A 20,456-nucleotide genomic window follows, 5' to 3' on the forward strand; every position below is an offset into this window, starting at 1 on the left:
CTAAAATTAATTTACAAAATTCTCGTATTTTTTTTAGCTAAATATCAGTAATTTTCTGACAGTAAACAATGACGTCTGTTTTTTTTTTGTTTGTTTTTTTTCCTTCATTTGTGTTTTAATTCCTGAGGCCTAGCTTAAAAGGTTGTCTGACAGTGAACCTGTCTGACAAGTCTTTGCTTCCCATTGCTGTCCTGGTATTGACGAGAGTGCCTCCTGCATCCTCACATGATCTTAACTTCAACGGAAACAGGAGGGTTTGACACACCCACCTGTGTGTCACAGGGACTTTCTGAAAGCTGCATTTATTAAGGCTCATCTGCATGGGATCGCCAGTTTGCTCCTAGTAACACCCTGAAGAAGGAAGCTAAGAGAAATCAGCATGCCTGCCAGTCTGTGTGGAACATGGGACATGATCAGCAACGTCAACTTCGATGGCTACATGAGTGCACTTGGTGAGTTTGAATTCAAAAATACTCCATAGGATGAAAACTTAAAAAAAACAAAAAAACAAACAAACTAGAAAATCTGTTTGTGCTGTGAATGCACAAATATACAAAGAGAAATTGAGCTGGGATTTTACACCAGGGTTATTATTGTATGTGGCAAAGAGCATGCAAAAGCTTTCCTAATACATTCCTTTACTATTCCAGGTATCAGTGTTTATTTGAGAAAGATTGCCCTGCGGCTGAAGCTGAGAAAGGTGATTGAGCAGCAGGGAGACCAGTATATCATCAAAACTCTCAGCACCTTCAAGAACTACGCCATCTCCTTCAAAACCGGTCAAGTGTTTGAGGAGTTCACAAAGGGACTGGACAACAGGCACATCAAGGTTGTAAACGTAGCACTCCCAAGCGTTTGTATGAAGCATGAAACCTGATGACCTAATTTTTTGCTCCCATTCTGATTATTCTCTCTCGTCTTTTTTTTTTTCTCTCCTGTTTTCCGTCTGCGCAGTCGACAGTGACATGGCAGGGGAATAAACTAACGTGTGAGCAGGTTGGAGAGAAGAAGAACCGAGGCTGGGCTCACTGGGTCGAAGGCGACAAGCTCCATCTGGTAGGAATGAAATTGCAAAGAAATTTCAACTTGTCTTAATTTCGTGCGTTTCATATTCACTAAACATTTATGTCACATTGTCCACCTCAGGAACTGCACTGTGATGGAGAAGTCTGCAAGCAGGTGTTTAAGAAGAATGTAAACGAGTAAAGAGGAAGGAGATGTTAAAGGAGAATTCGCTCAGTGCTGGAGGACAGCATGCGTCCGATCCACAACTGCTGACCCTGAAGAAAAGAAAGCCACACCAGTCTAGAGAGTCGAGGCCTATGGGGGTGCTCAGATCAGGAAAAAAAAATGTAGATATAAACTTACGCCACTAGATGGCACCACTACACCGCTTTACACTGCATACTGAAGCTACATTCAAGCTTATAGGATGAAGCATCGGGATTGTTTCATAACTTTTCAGCCGGCTGAAAACAGATTAAAGGTACTTTTGGGTTTTCTCTTGTTCGAAATTCCTCCTTGAGAGTTGTTCTGTGCAATTTGCATTTATTGTTTTACTTGTACAACTCTTATTCATGTGAATATTTTTAAAAGAAATGTAAGATATGTTTGAGATACTTCTTTTGTACGATTTGAAATTTGCTAAATAAATTTTGTTTAAATAAAAGCTGTAATTTGTGATATTTGTCCATCAAAAAAAGGGAAGTTAAGAGTTGTATATCTACTTTATATGTGGTTAAGACCAAAATTATTCAGACCTCTAGCAGATTGAGATTTGAAATAGACTTGAAATACTGATTAAGTGGGATAACCTCAAATGCATGCCACACTTTTCAAATATTTGATTTTAAAAACGGATGTCTCACTTTCCTCCCAATTCAGATATGCAACTCATTGTGCTTAATATGGCAATAAATATGTTAAGGTTTGTGGTTGCTCAAAATAGGGCTGTTGAAAAAAGTTAGAATTCTGACTTTAATCATCCTGATTTCAAATTAATTTGAATTGAATTACTTAGCTTTCCCTTGGGATTAATAAAGCATTTTTGATTTAATTTAAATAAAAAAGGCAGCTTTTGGAGGAACAAAGAGATCACTTTAATCTTAGAGATTAAGCCAAAATTATTTTTTTCAGTTGCCCAAGTCCTCTCTCGTGTAAAAATCTTGGGTAAAAAGGTTTCATTTGAAAATCTGCGCGAAAGCTAGAGTTCTATAAAAAAAGTGTCTTGCTATTGTTAATAACTCAAGGCGAAATCTACGTAAAAAAAAAAAAAGAACGGTGATGCAGACTTAATGTTTATAGAGGACCGATTCTGCCATAACTAAGAATGCACACCTAAATACACAAATAATCAGTAGATTACTAGATTAAAATACATTAAAGTACTAGATTGCTCCTCCAGTTCGCCTCTGCCCAAACAATATTTTCGACGCAGTGACGCAACACTCTTCCTGAGCTCTCTGAGGTCACGTGACGTGGAGTAGAGCCAAAATGGCCGCTGTTGTATTTTGACGTATATAATAGCTAGCTACTTTTCTTTTTGTTTGATTCTCGGTAGAAAATCTACCAATCGAGAGACGCTTTACAAGATCTGCATCTCGCCATCTACCATATATCGGTGTCCTAGTTTTTACTTCGGCGACAATCAAGATTGACACCTATTCGTTGAACGTGTTAAACTATGCATATTCAGTTCTAATCGAAGCTAGCTAGCTAGCTGGCTCTGGCTGGCACTCCGAAGCAACTGAAAGTGAAATAGCTAGCTGGCTTAGCTGCCAGGATGGAGGAGTTGAGCGCAGACGAGGTAAGGTGACAATGGATGAATGCACTGAATATATATGGAGCGAAGCTTCACTACATTGATGTTATTTTCAGTCTTAACATTTCATCTCGCAAGCTTTTAGGAGTTGTAGAGCGAGCCTGGTTGCTACAAAAGGTAACAGAGATGTTAGCTTAACGTCAAAGGAAGGAATCACTCGCTCAGTTGATTCTACAGTTCTTTTATTAGAAAGACAGTTAAACCCGAGTTGAACAACTCTGCTCCTAATTTTTTTTAAATAAAGTAAATTCATAATTGAAATTTTATGTAGAAGAAATCAGTGGAGAGTCGTGTAACTGCCTGTGCCGTGTCATTTAGCAGGAGCACAGTGCTAACTGGTTAATGGTAGCTCTCAAGCTGTGCTTAACGGTGGTTTTTTTAAACATTTTTATTTATTCATTTTTTAATAAACTCAGCGAAAGACTTATTTATACAACTGGTCATTTTCACTTGTAGCATGGATACTTTTTTAGTTTTAAGTTTGTGTTATTTCACGTCTTCTAACGGTAAAATTTCTTACTGCTATTAGCATTGACTTGCTAACAGTGTTTGCGAAACGACTCAGCAGAAAGGGGCAAACAAACAAAAACAGTGGACCACCATAGTAGAGTTGACGGGGCTGCTCCCCTTAGACCTCAGACAAAACATACACTGCTTTTTCCAACCTCAGTTTACTGTACAGAAAATATACTGTCATCCTTTTAGCTCCAAGTTCTGACTCTGCTTGAAATGTTGCGCATTTTAACATTTTTAGGCTTAAAAAATTATACAGATTTACATTTATTGTAAATACCTTAAAATATAGTAATAGTTTAATTCCAGTCCAACACAACCAGCCTCAGTTTACACAGTGGGTTGTCTGAGAAATATAGGTTTCCTATCATTTCATCTGATAATTTCTTAAGTTTAGGTACATTTGATAAAATTAAAACAATTGCAATGTTTGGTGTTATTACACCTTCCAGTAAGATTAAAACAAGATTAATACTAAATAAAATAAAAACTACTGAATTGTCACTTTTACATCTTCTGTAGGAATTGGTGCATGTTAAGTGCAAATGTCTGCTGAAATGGTTTGGTTAAGGAATCCTGCAGCACTTTAGGTTTTCTTCATCCTGAATTTCCTCATTGCCTAACCATTACCTTATAGTATCCACTGTCAAGAGGTTTGAAGATAAAAACTTGATTATTGTCATTACTTACGGGCCAAATGGCAAGAGCATTGCTCAATTGCCCCACAACCTTGGGCATTTCGCCTATCTTATTACTCCCTTTACAACCACTTGATAAAAATAAAACCTTATCTCTTCAACTTCACATAGCATACCTTATAGTAATCATGAATAGGCAGTAATACTGTGTAAGTAATCAGAAACTGCCTGAAAATATTTCAGCTGGCTGGATATCTGTGTATATCTGCTTCACTTTCTCTGAATTTTATCTTTTTATTTTTTAATTACAGATTCGCAGAAGGCGGCTGGCACGGCTGGCAGGAGGACAGACATCACAACCCAGCACCCCCCTAAGTACCCCTCTCACGTCCCCACAGAGAGAGACTCCACCTGGACCCCTCCCTGGCCCCTCAGGTGTCTCACCCCAACCTGTACCACCAGCTGCCTCTCAATCATTGGGTCTCAATGTCCACAGTGGTACCCCTGCCACGTCCCCTATGGGCACCTCTGGTGAGTAATCAAAGTTTATTGGTTATGGCTGCGCTCAGGCATTTTATTCTGATGACTTTAACTGCCAGAAGTGTTTTGGGTTAAACATTAGCATCTCACAGTTACATGTGTGGCACCATATTTTGTGAACTTTTGCTCAACCCCTGTACTTGTCTGTAATAAGCCTGGGCGGTATATTTTCTGTAAGCCACACAGGATAAAAATTTGTTGTCTGAGCAAAATTTCTGTAAGGAGTCTTAATTCTTGCAGCCTTTATAAATTTGAGGGATAAAAATGAGAAAATAGAATAACAATGGGCTTGCTGTGATCACTTTTTATGAGACATAAAGGGCAGACAGGGCAGGGCAGAGGGGAAATTTAGGCTTTTCTCCATGTTCTGCACTACTATTGCGCATATGGACACATACATTTCCTGGCATTTTCTTGGTAGACATTGGTTGTGCTTTCTGCTACCTAAACTTGCTTAAAAGAGCCATTAATACCGTTTAATACACATTTCATTTTTACTTTTCTACTTGGCTATTGGATAAGCTTCCAGGGGATGTAGCTTAAATGATTCAATAAATATTTTCAATATAATTCCAGCCTCCTAGCAACCATTAAATTTATTTCGGGTCATTCTGACCTATAATCTTGTTGCACACAGAGCAAATCTTAAAAGCAAAGTAGTAAACATGCTTATGGTTTCAGAGTTGGTTAACTCTGGCAGCTACTTTGCTTTTTATACACTTACACTTTTAGTCTTCTCCAACCGATCAAGGACAGAATCCTCCTGTCTTTCTCCGTCTTTCTTCACTTCTTAGGCGTATAGCTTTAAAAAAAAATGTTCAGGCTACTGACACACATTTTGTTGTGTCTCAGATGTTTAAATTTACAGTTAGGCCCCAAATTATTCATACCCCTGGAAGAATCATGTAAAGGAATCTGTAAAATGTTGTTTATGTTTTTGTTTTGATTGAAAAAATGTAAATTTCATGTTGGCCCAGCCAAGGGCGCCTTACCTCAGTCTGATAAAGAGTCTGTGGGGAGAGCTGAGGATTAGGGAAACGGCAGTGAGGCATTCTGACCTCAAAGACTTGGAGTTCAACACCAAAGGCTAAATTGTCAAAATACCACTGGAAACCTGCAATTATAAAAAGGAATTCATTGCCAACAAAGATTTTTTTTTTTTGGTTGATAATAATTTTTGACACTCTTTTGCTTTTTTCTTGATAAAATATAAATAAAGCTGAATTACAGCTGTCAAAACTAGCGCTTCTTTTACATTGTTTATTACCTTTTGAGAGATGCCGACCTCATTTTCTGTCAGAAGTAAACTCATTGGTTGAATTCTGATTTTTAAAATGAAATATGGCAGATATATTAATAATTTTGGGCTTTTTTTGACTAATGTTCTTGCAGGGGTGGCATATGGTAGTCAGAGCAGCGAAGGTGTAAGCTCCCTCTCCAGCTCCCCCTCCAACAGCCTCGAGACACAGTCTCAGAGTTTGTCTCGATCGCAGAGCATGGACATTGACCCTGCCTCCTGTGAAAAGAGGTAAAGTTTTTTTTTTTTTTTTTTTTATTGACCTTCTCTACAGTATTCCCGTAAGATACTGTTTGTTGATATAAGAAGTAGCTGTAAAAATGTTTAATTAATCATCTGGAAAAGAAATGGGAATGTTGGGATAAACTAATTGGCTCAAAATGTTTGTATGACATTAAGAAGCCTGCTGAGTTTTAACGCATTTGGCCTTTTCTCTTCTTCAGCATGTCCCAGGTGGATGTGGACTCAGGGATTGAGAACATGGAGGTGGAGGACAGCGATCGCAGGGAGAAGAGAAACTTGACTGAAAAGGTAAAGGGCTTTAACGTAACATTATTGTCTAGACCTTCATTAAACACGGTTGTTTACTTTTCTTTGTTTCACTTTTGGTTACTTTGATTCCTGGAAGCATGATCAACCGGAGCGATTCTAGTCAGTGAAAAAGCTTTCCTCTGCTTTTTCAGGAAACTTCTGCAAACTCTGATGTCTCTGAAGATCAGGCTCTGCACTTGATTTGTAAGATCCTCCGCGTATCGTGGAAGGAGCAGGACAGAGATGTCATCTTTCTCCCTTCGCTAGCTGCAGATTTTCACCAGAACCCTAAAGATGGTATTTTTCTGACCCGTCTCTGTCTGTGTGTTCCCATTACAACTGCAGTTACTTTATTGTAAATTAAAAACAGCTACTTGTTATTTCTGCCTTTAATAAGCTGTTTGCTGCACTTTTTGTGAATCTTGCAGTGTACTCTGACTTCAAAGACCTCATCAGCCAGATCCTGATGGAAGTCTTAATGATGTCATCCCAGTCAAATGTCCACAACCCGTTCGCCAGCTTGACCGCCACCTCTCAGCCCATTGCGGCAGCGAAATCCTCCGACCACCGGCTGACGCTGGTGCAGCCCTCTAGCCAAGGCGGCAGCCCGATGGGGCCCAGTGCTGGGTCTTTTGGAGCCAGCTCTCTCTCCAGGTAAATACCCAGATTCACGGTTTTTTGCACATGAACTGTGTATATTCTAGAAACCCAACTAGATTGTTGATTTTTTTTTTTTTTTTTCCATGAAGTTCCTCTGTGGATTTTCTTGTCATTTTTTTTCTGCCCTGGTTTCATTGTCAACAGAGCCTTTTTGCCAATGATGATCTTGTTATCAATGCTATCCACAGTTTGTATGGGTGGAATAGTCCTCATCCAATGGCGTTGAATGCAGCAGAGAGGACTTGCCCGTCTCTCTCTACCCCCGCTGCACCTGCTCCACCCTCTACGCCACAGTTTGTAGTTCCCCCCAGCCCACCTGCCACCGCCGGTACCAGGCACTCCCTCAATCCGTCATCTACCCCCATGCCCATCTCTCAGAGATATCGACCATACTCTGTCACCACTCCCTGGGTGGCCTCTTCCCCCCTGAGCCCAGTTTACAGAGGATATAGTTTCCCTGGTCTTTCTCCCAGCCCAGCTGCGCCCTTCGTTCCTCCAAACACCCCGGTTCCGGCAACGCCTTTAAGCCCCCAGTCCCTTCATTTGAGCTCGCCCAGCTCAGGCAACCATCCCCCTTCCCCAACCCTTCCTGTGGTGCCTCCTTCTCCCAGACTGAGTTCTCGACAGGCTGCCTTTGCTGCCAGGATCCCATCATCTAGGTATCTCATCTGTCATTTGTATGTGTGTTTGGTGTGATCTAGTCAATAAACACATAAAAAAAAAAACACACAACTTTTTTGTTTTGCAAATCCCACAGTTTTATGTTAGGCATGGGATGTGTTGATCTATAAGTTGGGCCGACTTTCTTTTCTCTCTTCTCAGCCTGCTTTGTTACTTTTCACTCAGACAAATCACTGATCGTTTTAGCTGAAGATTTTTACTGCTGCTCTATAAATCAGTGAACAACTTAGAGATTTATTGGTCACTAATGGCAAAGAGCTAGGTAATAAAAGTTACTGGGTCCAACAAGCAAATGTTATGCTGAAAATGTTGGGACTATTGTCATTACACACATATTCCATTTTTAATTTTAATGGAATTATTTTTAAATATAGGCTGCACCAACAGCTTGTTTAGAGTGAGGCAGGCATAAAATCAGACAGGAGTTTAATGCAGTAAGGCTTCCTGACCGTTTTGCATATAAATTATCCGACTCTTGGAATTGGATCTGATGAATCCATTTCTAAATGTGTCTAAAGTTTTTAAGTGGGATCTAGCTAAAGTGTCCTTGTCTCACTATAGTGGGACAATAAGACAGCTTCTGGGGGTGGCTGTCTTATTGTGTTAAAGCTGCACTTTGAAAAGCTTAAATATTTCAAAACATTACAAGTACACATCCATAGTAGGGCTTGCAGAGCTGTACCGTTTTCTTTGTCCTACTTTCCTCCATGTATCCATGTTCCACATTAGTTTTTTTTTTTGTCTCTTCCTGTCCATACATTCTTTCTCTCACCTCTTCCCTTTTCTCGTCCTGTCAGCCCCTTGTCGTTCCTGTTTTTTGCCCTTTCTGACATGTCTCAAGACAGCAGTGATGAAGAGTCTGAGGAGGAGGAGGTGGTGGAGGAGGAGGATTTTGCACAGGTTCAGTTTGGGTCCAGGTACACCAGTGCTCGGTGTGTGTTGACGCGTGTGTGTGCACGCTTGCACAGGGATGTGCTCACTGCATGGTCCATCCAGTGGCTCCGGCAGGTTTACCACTAGGGTTGTGCAAATATACGATTCAGAACACAGAAACTGATGGTCGACCATCTGTTAGATGGTTCATTAAACGTTTCTTTTTATGTAGGTGGTAAGTATTAAAGAACATCTCAGGTGGGATTAGATGGAAAATCTTCTGATTTTGACATTTTTTGTGGCTTATTGTGCCGTTTTACTTTGTTGCAGCCTTGGCTAGTAGATTTAAATAGTTTGTCAGTAACAGTTAGCATCCCTGAACTGCTAACATTTTGTTCTTAGGTTTTACACATTATAACCTGACAAAGCTGTGTTGTTTTAGGGTATTATCATGCATTACATTTGAGAGCAGTGGTGATTTATTGACGCGTTGCATGTCTATAACCAAGTTTCGTATAATACATACTAGGCTTTGAAGCCACTCGTACCGTGTTGCAGCTGACCACTAACAGCAGTTTGAGCTTTTATCTCTACATTGTTTTAATAAATGCCTAAATGAAATGAAATGACATGAGACTCGGATAAAGGTGAGTTTTGCCTGCAAGGATTTGCTGCAAGCAATTTAATAATTTGAACTCCTCTAAGCCCTTTTTGTCCCCCTTTGGAAGCCCTGGTGAGACTTGCGATGCTATTTAATAAGCTTGTTTCCTCGCAGGATCCTTCAGAGTTTTGCGTTTGTTGACGTGATGGTTTGATGTGATGGACCTTCTCCCGAACACAGCAGGGTTTTCTTCTGTTCTCTAACAATCCTCTCTCTGTGTTTCATGTGTCTGTTTGTAGTCTGGGTGCCTGTGGAGGGGGGATGTCATGCGATTCAACCAGCGACCGTTTCACCATTGAAGCATGCAAAGAGACAGAGATGCTGAACTACCTCATTGAGCGTTTTGACAGCGTTGGCATGGAGGAGAGGAAAGCTCCCAAGGTAGGCGACTGTCTGCAAGAGGAGATTCCTCGTACTTGTGTCTTTATCTCCAGATGAGTAAGAAAACTGACTTAAGAGGATACATTAAAACATTGTTCATTTTTGGATCTTTTTCCTGAATAAGTGTGACATAACGACTGACGTTAAAGTCTTATTTCTGATAAGCTCCAGTCTTGTTCAAAAGAACATTATTTAAAAATGTATTTTCTTGATCTGATTCTGTGAAATCCATCTTCTCGTTCCCATTTCAAAACCAGGGAAATAATTTATCTTGTTTATTTTTCCAGATGTGCAGCCAACCAAATGTCAGCCAGCTTCTCAGTAACATTCGCTCTCAGTGTATCTCCCATGTTGCCCTTGTCCTGCAGGGGGCTCTGACTCAGCCTCGGTGAGTGAAGCCATTCCCTTTTTTCCATTTCAGCTATTTATTTTGTCTCCATAGCAACTGCTCTTTCTCCTTGCATCCGGAGAAGGTTAATTATCTTTTGTCTCCTCTAACTGCATGTAGGAGCTCCCTCCAACAGTCTCTGCTGGTACCTTACATGCTGTGTCGGAACCTTCCATATGGCTTTATTCAGGAGCTGGTGCGCATCACCCACCAGGAAGAGGAAGTGTTCAAACAGGTGGGGAGCACGGCCTTCTGTGTTCAGTGACCAGTTTGCCATTTTATTTCAGAAATTCTGGCAGAATCACGAGTTATAGTTTTACCGTGTAACCTCTGAATACAAATTTAATTGGTTCCAATATGCAGTTTACATCTAAAACATATTTTTTGAGACGCTGTTCCCCACTGAAACTTAAATAATTGATAGCCAACGATACAGTAAAACATGCCCGGCAGTCAAAATCATAGTCATTTTCAATTTTTCCGATATTGCTCCTTTGCTGGGAGTCTTCAAAGCATGAATCATAACATATAAACTTTTTTATGATTTTTGGAAGGACAAAAAAAAAAAACACAAACAATTCATTGTTATTGAAGACAATAATGCAATTTGTGCTGGTGTAGAAATTGCATTATTTTCTCCTGGGTTGCAGTCAACATGAAAGCACATTGACATCTGCATGTGCCTGCACTTTGAGAAATTTGTAGAAATTTGATTACTTTATAACTGCAGAGATTTATGCTACCCAAAATAGTTGAGTAAACTGCATTATGAATAAAATATTCAGGCGTGTTTGTATGCGGAGGTTCCACTGTAATTTTGAAAATGACAGCTTTTTATTTTTGCATCTGGAGGTCCCTCCTTTTTGTTTCTACCGTCTCCCAGACACTAAGCAGCTGAACGACACTCCAGGATCAGAGCAGATCACATATAATCTGATACAGTGAAATATCTCTGTAAAGTGTTGAGTGCTAAGCTGTAACGCTGATGGAAGAGTCTGAGATTAATGCTATCGGTGTGATTCCACTGTGTTTTAATCACAGCCTGGACTCTTCGGCTGCTGTGTGTGTTGACTCTTCTCAGCCTTCTTCTAGAGTTTGAAAGTTGCCCTTGCAAGCAATAACAAGTATTCCTGCTGTATAGCTTAAAGGGGCTCTATTTCACCTCCAAAGTGTCATAATATTTTTAAAGTAGAAACTGTATTTTAACTAACCAGCCTGGTTCTGGAAAATCTGGCAGTGTAAAATACAAAGTTCTGGGAGTAACTCCTTCGCTTTTGCATAGTAGAAACTCGGCTACAGTGATCCCTGAAACATGTTGAAAAATAAAGACTTAAAGATAAATCATCTACTGGAATTACATCGTTATTACACAAAAAACTAGTGATTATGTCTTCATGGATTATGTCTTCCACTAATAAACTACTAAGAAAGCATAAATCACATTAAAGATGAAATATTGAATGACAATGGTCATCATATATCAGAGAGATAGAAAAATATAGGTTATTCATGATTAATATTTTCGTAGCAGTATTCAGCATTAATATCACCATTAGATGTTTTCCTGATCTTGAACAGTAAATTATTTATTTTTACAAACTCTATCAAAATTACAAATAAGCTTTAAGTCTGTAATGATGCAAGCTGAGAGGACAGTCGGCTCACCACAGTACCATATTTTGTGTTTTACATTTTAATTAACAATGCAGAATGATTTCATTCCGTTTCATAGTTTTACTTTATGTTTATAAATGTGAATAATGAGAGAATCTTCTGAACGTCTCTGAAGCCGACAACAGAAATGCAAATCTCAACGTCCTAAAAGTTGCGGTGCCAATTAACACCGGCATTTCCAAACATGTCTTCCAGATCTTCATTCCCATTCTCCATGGGCTCGCTCTGGCAGTGAAAGAATGTTCCTTTGACAGCGACAACTTTAAATTCCCCCTCATGGTAAGAAGACAGAAGCCTGCAGAGCGGAAAGGGAGAAATGTCAAAGACTTTGAAAGAACAATTGGCAGCAAAGAGAGAAGAAGCCACACAAAAAAGCCTGAGTGACGGCTTTTCTACTTGACATATCATTTTATGTCATCTAGATGAAATAATGAAAAGTCCTTTCACGGCCTTCGCCTTGTTCTGCTGAAATGTTGATGTTTACTGCCGGATGACTAATACTTAATGCTAAAGTTGTTTAATATTTCTTTTTAAGTTTTAAGAAGTCAAAGATTGTTTATTTTTTTACAGGCATTAGCTGAGCTTTGTGAAATTAAGTTTGGAAAGACTCATCCCGTGTGCAACTTGGTGAGTATAAGTGATTTTTCAGAGCTATAAGATAGATTCTTTTTTTGTTTTGTTTGTGTGCATTTAATTTAATAACGACAAATGTTTTTTCTATTGCAATTAAATATGTAGAAGTAATTTGAAACCCTCCCTTGATACTTTTTTTCTATGACTGAAGTTATCGAGTTATTTTTTTAAATGAATGATATAAATGAAAAATGCAAATCAATTTAATTTTTGATTCTTGGTTTTTAATTTTATAATTTTTTTATGTATTAACCCACAATGCACAATTAAGTACTCTAAAGGGAATTAGTACTACTACTATTATAGTAATACCCAGAAAACTCTTGGTTGAAAAAAGCCCAGAGTTTGTTGTTTATTATTTAGTGTAACATGTGAATCTGTCACTCCTCTTCTTCTGTGTAGGCAACATCACTTCCTCTGTGGTGTCCCAAACCTCTGAGCCCTGGTTGTGGCAGAGAAATTCAGAGATTATCCTACCTTGGGGCGTTCTTTAGCCTTTCAGTATTTGCAGAGGATGATGTAAGTTGCACATTCAACTTGTATAATTTCACTACAATATATCAAAAGTGTAATAATCGCTTTATCACTGTACTCGATATCCTCCCCGCGAATACAGAATAAATATTTAAGTATTTATGTTCCATGCACTGAGGCTCGGACACTTGCAATATATATAATTATTATTATTATTTTTTATTTTTTATTTGCCATCATTTCCCAAAACATTTGGGACTTTGAACAAAAATTGCTTGTTCCCTTGTTTAGACCAAAGTAGGGGACAAGTATTTCTCTGGCCCAGCCATCACCATGGAGAACACCCGAGTTGTCAGCCAGTCGTTGCAGCACTATCTGGAGTCGGCAAGGGTGAGCCTTCACATGTTTTTGTTTAATTAATTAATTTATTTATTTTACTTTTACTTAACTTTATCTCTTATCATAATAATGTATTTCCTTCATCAGGGTGACCTTTTCAAAGTTCTCCATAATATTCTGCTGAACGGAGAAACACGCGAGTTAGCTCTCAACTACATGGCAGCTCTAGTCAACTACAATGTGAAGAAAGCTCAGATGCAGGTACGCAGCGCGCATCCTTTATTCATACAACAGCAGCTGATATTTGAGTTTCTGATTTGTGTCAAAAGAAAAATAAACTGCAAAGATAAAGTTTGCACCCGTAACATGCCTCTCGGTAAAACTCAGGTTTTGACAAGGTTTTTTTGAGCGACATTTGCCGTTTTCTTTCTCTCAGACCGATGACAAGCTGGTGTCGACAGATGGCTTCATGCTCAACTTCTTGTGGGTGCTGCAGCAGCTGAGCATGAAGATAAAACTGGAGACAGTGGACCCATACTACATTTTCCATCCGCGGTGTCGCCTTGTTGTCAGCCTGGAAGAGACTCGTCTTAAAGCCACCATGGAGGAGCTAAAGAGCTGGATGGCTGAGCTGCGTAAGTAGAGAAAAAGGAAAAAATACTTTTAGCGTGGATTGTCAAACCCCAAAGTAAATAAAATAAATACAACCTTCTGTTCTTTATTTAGGATGCAGAGATTATTCCTTTGGCTGAAAAAAGAATGTAAATAAGTATAATGTTTTTTTTTTTCTCGTCTGTGTGAACATCATCAGATGAGGATCCCTCAAAGTTCTCAGAGCCCAAGTTCCCCACCGAGTGTTTTTTCTTGACACTTCACACTCATCACTTGTCCATCCTGCCATGCTGTCGGCGCTACATCCGCAGATTGCGCGCCATCCGTGAACTCAACAGGTAGTTCGTACACGCCGAATGATTATAACTTATTCATCCAGCGAGTTATTTATAACCTCGCTTCACATTTTTAGGACTGTAGAGGAGCTGAAAAACAGCGAGAGCCAATGGAAAGACTCTCCCCTGGCTAGTCGGCACAGAGAAATGCTGAAACGATGTAAAACCCAGCTCAAGGTCAGTCCTGGTAGATTCTCTTACCGTCTGTCTGCTATATATTGATCCAATCCTCAGGACCGGCTTAAAGGCACAGACACGCCAGGATTATCTGCTGTCAGAATTGACTCCGTTTGGACACTCGTACTTGTTCTGTGTGCTGAAAAGCTGAAAAATAAGCGATTATGCGAGGGAACGTATTTCCTGAGACATGATGCTTATCATGTCTGACTGTCCTGTCAGAAACTGGTGCGAGCCAAAGCGTGCGCTGACGTGGGCCTTCTGGACGAGAACCTGCTGCGCAGATGTCTGCAGTTTTACAGCACAGTCATTCAGCTCATACTTCGCATGGTGGACCCAGCCTACCCCAAGTGAGTCGGCATACCACGGACTGACCATGCTACTATTTGGCATGATGCTAACAGAAAAAGAACAACTGTTTTCATCTTTTTTTTTTTTTTTTCCTGTCTCTACTGCCATTCTTCAAAAATAAACTTTACGCCACAACATGTTCTCCTTTTTTCAGCATTACCCTTCCTTTGAACCCTGAGATTCCCAAAAGCTTTGCTGCTCTGCCAGAGTTTTACGTTGAAGACGTGGCAGAGTTTCTGCTTTTTGTCGTGCAGTAAGTCCTTCACATGTTTAAGACGTAATAAAACTGGATGAAATCATTTTATTTCCATTGCAAAGTTGTATTGCACCTGTGTGAATAATTAGCATTTTTCAGCACGTAGTACTTTAGAGAATTCCCTTCTTTACTGCCTCTTTATTCCTTGCAGGTACTCTCCCCAGGTTCTGTATGAGCCGTGTGTCCAGGACGTTGTCACCTTCTTGGTCGTGTTCATCTGCAGTCAGCACTACATCAGGAACCCCTACCTTATAGCCAAGTTGGTGGAAGTGCTGTTTGTCACCAACCCTGCTGTACAGCCTCGCACTCAGAGATTCTCTGAAATGATGGAGAACCACCCGTTGTCCATCAAACACCTGGTCCCTGCTCTCATGAAGTTTTACACTGGTGGGTCTGATCCTCTGTACATTGAAACTGTCTGCTTTTGACTGAAGAGTTTCCCCGTTTGTGTGCTCCTATATTTAGTATGGCGACTAATCCTACTTGTGCAATATCTGTAACTGTTTACAATGGTGGCAGCATACACTTTTAGGTTATCATGAAGATGGATGGAGTTCATTTCTGACCTGTGGATTCTGTATCTATAGATTTTAATCTATTCGTATTTCTCTTCATTAGTCAATATATCAGCTTTGAAAATATTTTAATCAACCTTCTCGCTTAGAACAGTTACTAAATGTTTTTGTTTGTAACATAGGTGATCATTTTTACAAATGGTTTTGCTGCTTAGCTGGACTCTACATGTTCTGCTTAATGTACTTGTCAACTCTGAGTTTTGACATTCCAGCAGGTCGACAACCACTTCTAAAACTGAATGAGTTTTCTTTTTCCATTCTAATGACAAAATTCTACTTTATTTCTCTTTTGAACTTCTCCGTTGTGCATAATTTATTCCTAATTTGTGAGCTCAAATGTTAAAAACAAAGCTGCGTCACAATATTTAGTCAACTGAGTCGTGTGTACTTTAAAAAGAAAGAAAAAAAGAAGAAACTTAAATCCAGGTTTTGTACAAATGTTAGTATTTCTCTAAATCGTTGCATTTTTCTCGTTAGATGTTGAGCACACTGGTGCTACCAGCGAGTTCTACGATAAATTCACTATACGGTACCATATCAGTACCATCTTCAAGAGTCTCTGGCAGAACATTGCCCACCATGGCACCTTCATGGAGGAGTTCAAGTGAGTTTGTCGATTACAAAAATTGACATGTGACTAAAAATAAACAGTTGATGCTCAATTCTGAGACATTTTGGGTGTTTCCGACCTGATTTGCGCTTGTATCTCGTCTCCTCTCCCCCAGCTCTGGCAAGCAGTTTGTGCGCTACATCAACATGCTGATTAACGACACCACCTTCTTGTTAGACGAGAGCCTTGAGTCCCTGAAGCGCATCCATGAAGTTCAGGAAGAGATGAAGAATAAGGAGCAGTGGGATCAGCTGCCCAGAGTCTGTGCTCTATTTTATTATTATTTTTTTTTTAATCATTTTTTTTAATCAAGAGCTCCCTGCTATGTTGCAGTAATATTGATGGATTTTTTTTCGTACATGTTTATTCTGAATTTCAAAACATGGCAACAGATATGCTAAGGCACAGTTTATTCGACCAGTTTTTTTCTTTCTTCTTCTTCAAACTTCCAGGAGCAGCAGCAGAGCCGCCAGTCCCAGCTGACTCAGGATGAGCGAGTGTCTCGCTCTTATCTGGCGCTGGCTACAGAAACGGTTGAAATGTTCCACATCCTAACCAAGCAGGTTCAGAAGCCTTTCCTCAGGCCTGTGAGTGTTGCTGCCTCCTCTGCACGTCCTACAAGATTCACTCCATGCATTAAGTGAACCTGTTTCCATAAAAAGGAACTAATTGTTCGCAATAAAGTCGAAATTATGAGCCTGACTCTGTGATTTCAAACCAGACAATATTTCTGAGCCCGTCCTCTTTTCTTCGCACAGGAGCTCGGACCTCGTTTAGCTGCTATGCTGAACTTTAACCTTCAGCAGCTCTGTGGGCCCAAGTGCCGGGACCTGAAGGTGGAGAACCCAGAGAAATACGGCTTTGAGCCCAAAAAGCTCTTAGACCAGCTGACAGACATCTACCTTCAACTGGATTGCGCCCGCTTTGCAAAAGCGATTGCAGATGACCAGGTTGGCGCCGACCGCATCAAAGATTTTGATTCAGAGACTAAATTCATAGTGTTTTATTTGGAAATATTTCTATTGAAAATGTTTACTCTTATACCTGGCAAAGTCGTGGCCCCGCGATAGCTTTTCCTCTTCCACAATATCATTAACAAACTGTTGTGGATCTTTGTTTTCTTTGCAGCGATCATACAGCCGGGAGCTTTTTGAGGAGGTTATTTCCAAGATGAGAAAGGCTGGTATTAAGTCTTCTATTGCCATTGAGAAATTTAAGCTGCTATCCGAGAAGGTGGAAGAAATAGTCGCCAAGAACTCCCAGTCAGAGATGGACTACAGTGACGCACCTGATGAGTTCAAAGGTCCGTTTCTCCAATCAGCAAAGCTAATATTTGGGTGTTTAGTAACTGTTACAAAGCAAAATCAGTACTTTATTCTCAGTCTTCTGCATTTTGCACATATTCTACAATTATTTCCTTTCAATAAAGAATAAAGTCTGGACAGAGAATATAACGTGGATTATATAACTGAAGTTATAAATCCCTACTTCTAAACTGACTCCACCCGAAGAACCACAAATCAAGTTTTATAAGTATAATCTTCTTAGGATTTTTAAAAATATTTAAGGATATAAACAAGACGGTTGCAAACTTTATAAGAAATTACTATAGAATCAACTGGAAGGATGAATCCTAGATGTTTCAATACATCAAGTAAATGAAGCACAATTTTTATTATTATTATTTTTTTCCAATGTCAAATCCGAGTTGTTCCTAAGCAATACATCGTAATATGTAAATGCAGAGTAAGAACTCTGCGATCCATATTCAGTGTGTAAATTAACCTTTGCCCTCAGGGGAACCAGCCGCTTCAGCGTGACCCCCAGGTCAGTGTAGACAGAGAAGGTCTTCATTGAATTCCAGACATTTGCAGCAGGTTATGGCAGCTCATACGGATCATATAGACAGCTTAGAGCAAAGCTATCCTGTAACCACAGACTTAATATAATCCACAAAGAGAATGCGGTCTGCATACCAGCTTTGATTCCCAGATATGCCTGCCAGCCCACCACAGTTGATGGGAGTGTGTCGTCCAGGACACGGGCACAACAGCTGTCTGTCGTTACGATATCGCACGCCAGGTTTTTTTTTATTTTTGTAACCTGCAGGATTCACATGAACAACTCTGTGACATTTCAATATATAGGGGGCACTCATAAGTTTTTATTGGGTATTTGGTTCATTTGTTTTCTTAGGTGAACTAATATTAATATTAAGGCACCTGTTCAGCTGTTTAGGATGGATTTTATGGGGGGTAATTTGCACTCAGCATTCATTGTTTTTATATTGAACTGTATTTTTTGGTGTTTGGTTAAAACTAGACGACCTGCCTCGTTCTAAACTCCATGCACAGTTTGAACTGGTGAACAAATTTGAAGGCTGGGTGGTGGAAACAAACTAAAAGGCTCTATAATTTTAGAATTTAAAAATTATAAATTTTCTTTTGCATTTCAGAATTAAAAAAAAAAATAAAAAGTGTAATTCAAAAAAGTTTATTATGTTTTTCTCCTAATCTTGTCTTACTTGTACACTACCTTAGACCCTCTGATGGACACTCTGATGACTGACCCGGTGATGCTGCCCTCTGGGAACATTATGGACAGATCCATCATCTTGCGCCACCTGCTGAACTCCCCCACTGATCCCTTCAACAGGCAGCCCCTCACAGAGAGCATGCTGGAGTCAGGTAACATCATCATGACGGGTCTTTGTTGGACGACCAAGAATAGTAAAAGCGTTCTCGAACGTTGGAAGAAACAACTTTTAGGCTTTTTCAAATTTGTTGACTTGAAGTGTTTGTTTTTATGTTTTTTTGTTTTTTTTTTACTCCTGCAGTGCCTGAGCTGAAGGAGAGGATCCACACCTGGATGAGGGAGAAACAGGGCTCTCGGCCTTTCTAACAACCCCTTCGTTAGTGTCAGGCTGCGTTACTGATTTGAAGGGATCTTTCCAAATCATCTGAATTTAATGTCACTACTACCAATGAGAACAACATTTTGAGTGGAGGGGGGGAAAAAGGATACCTGATTGGATTTTTATTTGCATTTACCCTTTTTGTCTCAAACCATTATCATGGTTCTAAAAACAAAACATAATAAAGTTAAAACTTTTAAGTTTGTCTCTTGAGTTTGTGTGAATTATATCAAGTGATAATTAACAGTTTTGCTGGTTTACGTATTACAATTTAGCAGAAATACGTTTGCAAAAAGCTCGTCAGTTTATCTTTACAGTGGTTGCTCTGTTTTTTTTTTTGTTTTTGTTTTTTTTAATATCTTGGCTTTATAAAAAATCTCGAGTGAGAGCAGAGCCAAGCAGTGTGAATATTTGTAAACTTGTTTGTGTTCTTCAGCTCATGTTTGTGCTTATGGATGACAAGTGGAACCATAAAGGATGTAGGCTAATGTAATTTAATCTTCAAAGGAAATGTTATTTCAGTCTTAGAACGTAATAAGCAGGAACTTCAGAAGAAAAAACTGTTTAGTTATATTTTGATGCTGACTTCATTAATCTGATTTACTTGTATGTATTCTGGATCTGAAGATAAAAGCCTCATTGTCACCTCAAGGTCAAGTATCTGTGTTATAGAAGAGGTTGGGGAGCGAGGGAAGAGACAAATATGAAAAAAAAAAAAAACTACCAGAAACGAAGCTATTTATGTATGGGCAATTATTTTATGTTACTCTAAATTTCATGCAACAGCCATTTCAGCTCTTTAAATGCTTAAAGTATTTCATTTAACAGGAAAGCTCCATGCAAGTCTGTGATAAACATGCCTCCTATATAATTCCTGTATATCTACGAGCATTTTTGAAACTTGTACAAGTATTTGCAGGCATTTTTTCTTGTGCACAAACATTATACAAGTCCTGACAATGTAGTACAAATTTTGGAAATGCTTTCCTGAACATTAATGGTTTTTAATTTACTTGAAGAGCTGATGTAAGGAGGACAGGTTCTAACATTTATTTCTGTTTGTTGTCAATTACGTCAGAATCTGCCCTCCGTAACGAGCACCTGATTCTGTTAAATCATCCACCTTCACACATTAAACCAGACAAATTAAAGGCAGGGGTTCAATAATAGCAAAGGTGATTTTGGTGTAGTTTGAAATTAGATACATTTACCATGAGCATGTCTGAGCACAGAACTTTCCATCAAATATAAATACGCTACACTAAGCTACATTATGTTCTTTTTTCCGATGCTTAAAATAAGCTTCAGAAAACTAAAACGTGTATTTCATTCATACTGAATGAAATATACATGCGTTGCCAGTTACATGTACTCAGTAAAACTGTTTATAAATACTAAGGAAAATAAATATTTTCCCTCTATTTTAAGATTCAAGAACAAAATTACCTGTTGCAAAGAAAAAAAACTTTATTTTGTAAAACAAATTCAGCTGAGAAAGCTCTTTTCATAATTATAAAATATT

General features: G+C 39.2%; 2 protein-coding genes across 3 annotated transcripts; both read left to right on the forward strand.

Annotated features, from left to right (window-relative positions):
- Positions 1-264: 264 nt before the first annotated feature.
- rbp7a (retinol binding protein 7a, cellular) lies at positions 265-1,669 on the forward strand. Its single transcript, XM_015009307.2, has 4 exons — positions 265-452; positions 651-829; positions 955-1,056; positions 1,147-1,669. Exons 1-4 carry the CDS (start codon positions 380-382, stop codon positions 1,204-1,206), a joined length of 414 nt encoding a protein of 137 aa, XP_014864793.2. The 5' UTR covers positions 265-379; the 3' UTR covers positions 1,207-1,669.
- Positions 1,670-2,462: 793 nt separating this feature from the next.
- On the forward strand, positions 2,463-19,585 carry ube4b (ubiquitination factor E4B, UFD2 homolog (S. cerevisiae)). Of its 2 annotated transcripts, XM_015009311.2 has the most exons (29): positions 2,463-2,806; positions 4,284-4,503; positions 5,905-6,040; positions 6,253-6,340; positions 6,493-6,637; positions 6,769-6,994; positions 7,189-7,659; positions 8,479-8,598; positions 9,455-9,596; positions 9,884-9,984; positions 10,105-10,219; positions 11,854-11,937; positions 12,229-12,285; positions 12,694-12,810; positions 13,057-13,155; positions 13,252-13,365; positions 13,541-13,739; positions 13,916-14,054; positions 14,129-14,228; positions 14,451-14,578; positions 14,734-14,832; positions 14,987-15,222; positions 15,888-16,014; positions 16,136-16,280; positions 16,473-16,607; positions 16,779-16,970; positions 17,149-17,323; positions 18,561-18,707; positions 18,857-19,585. In XM_015009311.2, exons 1-29 carry the CDS (start codon positions 2,783-2,785, stop codon positions 18,919-18,921), a joined length of 4,146 nt encoding a protein of 1,381 aa, XP_014864797.2. In that variant the 5' UTR covers positions 2,463-2,782; the 3' UTR covers positions 18,922-19,585. The 2 variants fall into 2 exon arrangements, with proteins under 2 accessions (XP_014864797.2, XP_014864798.2); XM_015009312.2 differs by lacking the exons at positions 7,189-7,659; positions 8,479-8,598 and having other exon boundaries at positions 2,464-2,806.
- Positions 19,586-20,456: the final 871 nt, after the last annotated feature.

The sequence above is a fragment of the Poecilia mexicana genome, unplaced genomic scaffold (assembly GCF_051168715.1).
Source record: "Poecilia mexicana isolate PSO_F unplaced genomic scaffold, ASM5116871v1 scaffold_7, whole genome shotgun sequence".
NCBI lineage: Eukaryota > Metazoa > Chordata > Actinopteri > Cyprinodontiformes > Poeciliidae > Poecilia > Poecilia mexicana.